The 8618-nt window shown below is 40.3% G+C and overlaps 1 protein-coding gene across 2 annotated transcripts; it reads right to left on the reverse strand.

The window, feature by feature from the left end:
- Positions 1 to 3872: 3872 nt before the first annotated feature.
- LOC146483953 (uncharacterized) lies at positions 3873 to 8250 on the reverse strand. 2 transcript variants are annotated; one of them, XM_085105066.1, is made up of 3 exons: positions 6745 to 8250; positions 5640 to 6688; positions 3878 to 4957 (listed from the first exon to the last, which is right to left on the reverse strand). In XM_085105066.1, exons 2-3 carry the CDS (start codon positions 6651 to 6653, stop codon positions 4841 to 4843), a joined length of 1131 nt encoding a protein of 376 aa, XP_084961192.1. In that variant the 5' UTR covers positions 6654 to 6688; positions 6745 to 8250; the 3' UTR covers positions 3878 to 4840. The 2 variants fall into 2 exon arrangements, with proteins under 2 accessions (XP_084961191.1, XP_084961192.1); XM_085105065.1 differs by having other exon boundaries at positions 3873 to 4957; positions 5640 to 8250.
- Between the last annotated feature and the right edge of the window lie 368 nt (positions 8251 to 8618).

Raw genomic sequence — 8618 nt, forward strand, 5'->3', positions numbered from 1 at the left:
CGGTCTCCATTCCTGATTATGGCTCCTGTTTTTACTCATCTGAATTGTTTTAGGTTAGGCATAATCTCGTACCCTGATCTCAGTCGTCGGTTCGGGAATATCGAAATGTGTACGAGATTAGGTTAGGCACAGAAGGGCGATATTCCATAACAAACCTCAAAATGTTTTTCCGGGTTTTAGTTTGTTTTGTAGTGTCGACATTCTTTCGCGGAGGTCGACTTCTGAAAGAGTTTTATTATAAGGTTATCGAGGTAACCTCTGTTGCGTAATCTCTGAGTAATGTTTTCTTCAAATGTTATTTTTGAAGATTTTGTTCTGAGAAGTCTTGACGCTTCGCCTTTGATATAGCCTGTATTGGAAAGTTTGTGTCGGTTTGAAGTGCGTGTGCACTTCAAGAATAGATTCTTTTTTTTTTTAATCTTTCGCATCTCAGACAAGTATATTCCGTTGTCTCGCAACAAGAAGAACAAGCACATTCCACTTTTCCCGCCATCTTGTTCAGAATGACGTCCTTTGCGCACATGCCAAGTCGATGGAATGCACAGACCTCTGGGATAGATATAATTTATATAATTTATACGTAACGTATGCATTTGGTTCGGCACATGAAAAGTTCGACGTCTGAATCGAAGTCGAACTTTTGCCGTTCTATTCGGGTGTCAGTAAAACGCGGGGTCGGGGCCAGGGCCGGGGTCGGGGTCTCTTTTTTTTTTTTCGTCTTTTGTCTTTTTTTTTTTTGTTTTTCTTCTTTTTTTTTTTTTTAACATCACAGGTAATTGGTGAGTCAAATAAGGGTTAAAGCCAATGTAAAATAGTTAAGTCTCTAAAGCTTACTAGCTTAGGATAGGTCATCGGTGACAACACTCGATGCAGTTCCGTATTCTGGCGGACGTTGGTTCCGTGAATTGACTACCTTTTATTCTTCTAGGAAACGAAATGAGGCAAAAAATACAAGGTACGAGACAATATATTTCCTTGAACTAACAAATTCGTGAACTAGAATGTGCATGAACTTACTATGAACACCCCCGCCGCCTTCCATGATCGTGCTCGTCTGTTACAGTCAATCCATGTCACGCGTGACTATTATTTCCGATAATGAAATAAACATGCCTTCGAATTCCTGCTTTGTAAAGCTCGGTATTTGAATGGAATGTAGAACATTTCTCTGGAAATCTTTCCGAAAAAGACGCATTAACTGACAAAAAGATTCAAAATACTTGAGAGACAATTGTCATTCTTGAAATACTTGTGCTGTAATGTAATGAAAAGTTCATAGTTTTATACCGTCAATAAACTAGGGAAATTTCTACGAGAACTCTGAAATCTCATTGCCGACATCAAAACTGAAATTATAAGGCCTATTTACATGTCAGTTTTGATGTCGGCAATGAGATTTCAGAGTTCTCGTAGAAATTTCCCTAGTTTATTGACGGTATAAAACTATGAATTTTTCTTTACATTACAGCACAAGTATTTCAAGAATAACAATTGTCTCTCAAGTATTGTGAATCTTATATCGCGAGGGAGGGGACCCACTCACCCCTACCTGTGTGACGTCAACGCATCATTTGATATATTTATTAAAAACGGATTAAATTTGTGGCGCCATATTGTTAACATGTTGTGGACTCAAGTGTGCCGTTTTCAAACGGAAATTTCACCAATTTGAGCGGTAAATCGAAAGAATAACTTCTAAGAAGCACTCGACATCTAAAACAGTGGAAATTGGAGAGGTCCTGGCGAAGGAATCGTGCTTTGTTTGACAGTCCCGAACCACGATAGGAGACAGAAAAGAGGTCATTGAGAAGCTTACGTTATCGTAATGGTATTTCCGAAATTTCCGGTGAGATCCTCAGTAGCGTAACACAAGGGAAACAACGCAACGCGATCTTCGTGACTCAAAATATTCCATTAGCAATGATAGTTTTATCAATCGGCGAAGCATACAGTTGGAATAAATGAATCAGCCCCAGCATCTCGCGTATATGCCAGTATAGGCATCTTGTTCATTAAACTCTCCCCTCCCCTACTCGGGATGTATTGTTCTGATTGTCTTCAACAAAAGCAGGCCAATCAAAATCCATTCTTGTCGCGTATATCGCGGGGCAGGGGACCCACTCAGCCCTACATGTGTGACGTCAACGCATCATTTGATATATTTATTAAAAACGGATTAAATTTGTGGCGCCATATTGTTAACATGCTGTGGACTCAAGTGTGCCGTTTTCAAACGGAAATTTTACCATTTTGAATCGGTAAATCGAAAGAATAACTTCTAAGAAGCACTCGACATCTAAAACGGTGGAAATTGGAGAGTTCCTGGCGAAGGAATCGTGCTTTGTTTGACAGTCCCCAACCACGATAGGAGACAGAAAAGAGATCATCGAGAAGCTTACGCTATCGTTATGGAATTCCCGAAATTTCCGGTGAGATCCTCAGTAGCGTAACACAAGGGAAATGAACATAACGCGATCTTCGTGACTCAAAATATTCCATTAGCAATGATAGTTTTCACCGTAATTTTATCAATCGGTGAGGCATATATATAGTTGGAATAAATGAATCAGCCACAGCATCTTCGAGAGTTCCTGGCGAAGGCATCGTGCTTTGTGTGACAGTCTTAGACCACGATGGCAGACTGAAAAGAGGTCTCTTACATTATCGTAATGGAATTTGCGCAATTTCCCTTGAAACCCCGAGTAGCGTAACACAAGGGAAACAACGTAACGCGATCTTCATGACTCAAACTATTCCATTAGCAAGGATAGTTTTATAAATCTGCGAAGCGCATACACTCGGAATGAATGAATCAGCCACAGCATCACGCGTAATGCCAGTATAGCAGGCATCTTGTTTTTCTGAATCCATACTGATACCGGGAAACAATGTCGTATTTATTAAAAAAAAATATTGAGGCGATTATCGGACGAATCTTTCTAGGAATTTAGAGAAAACCGGTAAAACTGATACGAGTCTGTAATTTGTGAACAAAAAGTTATCTCCAGCTTTAAACAATGGAATAACTCGTGCAATTTTAATTTCTTGGGGTACAACTCAAGAGTTAAGAGACAAGTTAATGATGTACGTCAAAGGTGCACAGATTAGGTTTAAAAGACTTTGACTTTAACAATGTTCATTGAAATACTATCATTTCCTGGAGCAATACCGGATCGAAAACCAATAGAAATCTCAGCAACTTCTGGTTCTGATGCCGATTGAAGCTCCGTTCAGAAAAGAACGATGAGATTTGTCAGATGCCGAAATTGATCATCCAATGTTCATAAAATACTCGCAGAAACGGTTTGCTCAGTATGAGTAGGATTAAATATTTCTTCTTCATTAGGTTTGAAGATGGAAGGGAAATTGCACTTAATTTTCTTCTTGTTAATAAGTTCGTTAAGTAACTTCCACGTTTATTTCGCATTTGATTTATATTCATCTAATTTTTTATTGTAGTAAAGACGTTTAGCAGCGCGAAGGGAATGTGTCAATTTGTTTTTATACTGCTCTTGTAAGTTTTCTCACGGTATGAAGTTGGGTTAACAAGGAAACGCAAGCTTGTATAATAAATTCTTTTTTCTTACAGATTCAAGAAGACCTTTAGTTATCCATGGTTTTCTCAAAGTAACATTTTTTACTTTCACTTTTTTGAGAGGAAAGCAGTTTTTGTAAATGGTAGTGTATTTATCAAGGAAACACCGATAAGCGCCACCGGGTCGTTACATTCAGACTTGTAATTCATCCCAAATAACGTTTGCAAGCCTATCTTTAAACTTAGCAACAGTTTGCACTTTTGTCACGAAAAGAAAGCTTGTTTTGATCAAGAAGCAATGTGAAAATCAGGAGATGGCACCGAGCTTTGATGAACATATCACGAAGACAGCCTCCACCTTGCATGGCTAGTTTATGCCAGATAAGTAAAGTGTAGAATAGCTACCCGCTCGCGACTGTTACGGAGGCACCAGGAATCTTCTTTTAAGCAAATCTTTATTTCTTGGCACAGCTCTGACCTACAACTGACTGACTAACGTTATTTGCGAACCTCAATATATATACTATAATTGTAGACATGTTTGGGTTTGCTGACCAAGGGAGCTCTAGTTTCACACTCAACTGCTTAACTCAATGTGCGAAAACATACCTACATGCTTGACAATAACAAGTGGAGGACCACCAATGTAAACTCCACAACAAAAGTACAAAGTTAGACAATAAACCCAAACAAGAATCACAAGGCCAATCAAATCCAAGGTCAGCTTAAATCCTCAAGCATGCCTACTTAAAAATACCACAGCTAAACTCGACAAACCCTTTTGAAAACCGAACTACTCAAAAACTAAGGAAATGCCTCTACAGGCTCACACTTGAATAAAACTTGAATGACCTTAAACAAAGAACAAACTCTAACCGAAAAATACCTTTAAACGTAAACCCCTTAATTGAAACTACTAAAAAGCGTTCTAATAAAAATGATTCCTTTTGACTTTCCAACATACTCCCCTTGTTAAATTCGGCATCGTCCCCCATGCTGTATGACTCAAAAACTAAAATAGGCCAACGAGATTAACATGACACGGTAAAAACTATTATATAGATTGCATTACAGTTATTTACGCCTTAAAGTTATTTAAGGCCCTAAACAAAATGATGTGGCGAAAAAAAAAAAGTCACAAAATACAACCGGCGAATGTAAATGTTCAACGAGACATCAGCTCCGCCTCTTCGCGAGCAGATGACGTAAAAGTCACCATGTAGTCATATGCACTTTCGGGGAACTGAGCTCCACACGGACATGCAAACATCCTCTTAAGCTCCTCGACTCTGTTCCGAAAACACTTCAAACACACCAAATGGTTGCACCGAAACACAGTCCAATCATAAACCACTGAATTCTTCTCCACGAAACAGAAAACACATACCCACTTCGCAATGTGATGAACGCGATCCATACTTCCTGAAACGTTAACGAAATACCAACAATAAAAATAATAATAAAAATAAGATAAACTCTAACAATGAACTCTAGTCCAGCTCACTAAAACGACGGTCCACCGAATACCGAAAAGCAGCCACATTGGCAGCTGACACCAAATCTTCAAACACAAAAATGTCTTCGTACTGGATTGACGCGAAAGACATAAGGTTCCGCGCCAGACTGACGTAACCGGATGACTTCAAGGCAAACAACACCTCACAAAACTGATTTTCTCTAAACGAGTAACAATAATCCGGCGGGAAAGTAGCACGAAAAATGTCGTGAAGAGATAGTTCGCTCACCATAAAATAATGACAAATTTGAATAAATTCAACGACATCATCGACCTGCCAAAGCTAATTTCGACCAAATCCAGAAAATAGTCCCAAAAACAAATCCAAAGAATGCCACGAAAAAGGGTATCCTATACGAAAAACAAGTGGTGTTTGCCTTGGGAGACAACTATCATTCTGAAGCTTAAATGACGCAAAAAGACCGCTAACTGAGGCTAGGCTAATAGCTCCGATCTCATCTAGCATTCTGGAAAAGTTAACTAGAGTTAAGGTTATTATATAGACTGACATCGTAAACAGTTCAACAAAGTTCAACTCAGTTTCTCCGACAGTTCCTTTTCAAGCCTCTTTGACGCAGAACGTTGCACCTTAGAACTTCTTTTGGCTCTCTTTTGCCGAGGATTTTTCCTTACTGGCTTGGAACAATGTCCGCAGATTTCGTGGTGACGGACTGGTGAGGTTGAAGCTGTCGACGGTGGTGAAAGCTCACAGGTGGGGCGATGGCTAAAACGCCTGAAGACACAGCGACAAACAACACAAAACACGATGAGATTCACCACTGATAGTGCAAGTGCAGCAAAGGCAATGTAGACAAGGTAAGAGCTCACTGTAGTTTCCTCTATCTGCTCAATCATTTTATCTGCTTTTTTAATTGACGAGCTAAGCTGACTATCATAGTGTAGAAACAACTCATCAAAGTCGTTGATCACGGTACGATTGATCTTAACAGGCGGTGGGACAGTTAAAGACTTGTGGTGTAAGTGCAATGATGACAAATCACCAGACCTGGGGTCCCACTGGACATAAGTGACAGTGTCGTTAGAAAACACAGGAAGAGAGACAGTGAGACTCTCTGGGCACGTTGTTAAGCTCATTTCCATGCCGTCAACACTGACATTACAAGGGAAGCTGTATATTGCCAACGGTGAAATACTAAGCTGACCATTGCTTGTAGTCACAACACCGGAAGTTGTGGAGAGAAAATATCGTCCGGCAAGATGAACTAGTGGCTGTATATGATCACAGTTCGGAGATGACAAGTGATTCCTCGGGAATGATAACTTCAGCTCAGGATTCCAGGCAAAACCCAACCACTGCAAGCTTGTTATTGACTTTAACACGTTTTTAGGGCAAAGAAAACCTACTTCACTACTAACACACCTATCTAAGGCCTCAAGTGATACTATCTGTTTAGAATTTGGGCAAGAAATTAGGGCAAGGTTCGTCTGTCTAACCGGACCAGTATAACAAGTTCCGGACATATTAAATTTAAGTGGGGTCAAGTGTTCCACAACACAAAAATCGTCCTTACTAGTAATTTCTGGTTGTAACATCAAAATATCGACACTCAAATCTTTACCATCGTGCTCAACATCAACCATAGGACTGCCAAGGACAGACAAACCTTCCTCTAACGCTGACACTGTTAACGCTAAAGAAGGGTCAGTGGACAATTTTGAAGACAAATGTGACGAAACAAAAGTAGGCAAATCTGAGTAACCAATTAACATTCTTCCATTCAACTGAGATACCTGGCTCAACGTGTCCTGGATTTCAAAAAGCCTGAGGAACGCCGCAAATGCGCGATTAACCTCTGCAGAATACTTAGAAAGGAATTCCATCGTCAAACTCTCATGACACTTGACAGAATTAGAAAATGTATCCAACTGTTTCTGCCAACGGGAAAAAACTCTGTCAACTGTCCGTAAGCTCTGGGCCAAAACATCCATTTTACTGTTCAATTGGTCAGTAAGTTTAAACAAGTAAACAACCTTGCCATTGACAACTCGAGTCAAACGCTGAGAAACTGCCATGGCACGAGTTAAAGCCCTCATTGTTTGTTTTAAATTCGAGACATGATTAGGCTCGCATCCGTGACCAGTACCTCTATAAATTGCCCTAAACAAACCAAAAACGCCAGCATGGCACATCCAATTTGAACGTCTACTTCGTTCTTTTGTAGTTAGCCATTGGCGCTCGTCGACTGAAAAACCACGACAAAAGCGCAAAGCCCAGGACTTACACTGTGCAATCGAACTGCGATACGCTTTCGGGCAAGACATTCTGGACGGCTGACCTGTCAAATATTGAAAATACCTGGGCAAATAGGCATCACCCTCGACTAAGGTTGAAAATCCTGGCAACGACAACAATCTGCGCAAAACCTTCTGAAAACTACGTACTGAACCTAGCACTTGATCAAAGAACTTGCTGTCAAAAACGGAACACGAATTATTGGACATAAACAACCACTTATTGAAACCTGTAAAGTTCAAGACGGTATGGATATTCAATAGTTTTGTGTCATCATAAAAGGTTAGCGGCTTTGGACTATGACTAATCATTAACGACGCTGGATAAAAAGTGACACTCTGGGTTAAAGAACTAAACTGCTGCGACATAACGAAATGTAATGAGAAACCGGAAAGAAGTAACAGAAGAAACAAACGAAACGCAGAAAGGTGGGCTTTTCCCTTAGAATCCATCGCTTGAGTCAATCCGGACTCACAGGCACACTGCAAAAACCTGGACTCCTAAAGAATATCAGAAAAGACACAAATTACTAACACTCAAAGAGTCACTTTCGAGACGACTCAAAATTTTCGAGAAGACGCTTATCTAAAATATTTTCCTCGGGTTCCCAAGTAGACTGACTCTTTGGATAACCATACCACTTAACAAAATATTCAGTCTTTCCACGATTTCTACGACATTTGAGAATCTTTTCAGCGCGGAACACAGTCTGGTTATCAATGACAACGCCATCGGGATTGACCGGAGACTGCACATTCTGACAATCTGTCTGTTGTTTTGATTGCGAGGATGCAGTTTTCGCTGAAGTGTCGACAGTCACAACACTCGATTCACCGGTTTTCTCAGCTTCAAAACAATCCTCAGGAATATCCACCTCATCTATATACGGCTCATTAGGGTCATCCTCGAGAGGAGGATCAATCGGTCTCAAAGCGGGATCGAAAAACGGCTTCATTCTATTATGATAATCATGAACGGCAAAAGTCACTTTCTTATTAGTTTCAGTACGCAAACGATAATGGACAGGGGAAGACTGCTCAACGATTCTGTAAGGACCAAACCACTTATACAACAGTTTCCTTGACAGCCCTTTTCTTGTCTTTGGCGAGTAAACCCAGACACGCTGACCAACCTCAAAAACAGGTGGCTTCGAATTGCGGTCATAGTACTCTTTCATTTTCTGCTGGGAACGCTGGATATTGTCTCTTGCTAAATTCTGAGCTATTTCAACCCTTTCTACAATCCGCTTACGATGCTCAAGAACTGACGTAGTGACGTCATCAGCTACAGGGGGCAAAAACTTCACATCAATG

Source organism: Pavona decussata, unplaced genomic scaffold (assembly GCF_977016875.1).
Source record: "Pavona decussata unplaced genomic scaffold, jaPavDecu1.1 SCAFFOLD_37, whole genome shotgun sequence".
In the NCBI taxonomy this organism is placed as follows: domain Eukaryota; kingdom Metazoa; phylum Cnidaria; class Anthozoa; order Scleractinia; family Agariciidae; genus Pavona; species Pavona decussata.

Coding starts and splice junctions, on each gene's coding strand:
- LOC146483953 (XM_085105065.1), bottom strand. CDS start 7,757: ATGGATTCTAAGGGAAAAGCCCACCTTTCTGCGTTTCGTTTGTTTCTT. Junction 4,958..5,639: donor GAGCCAAAAGAAGTTCTAAG/GTGCAACGTTCT, acceptor TTAACGTTTCAG/GAAGTATGGATCGCGTTCAT.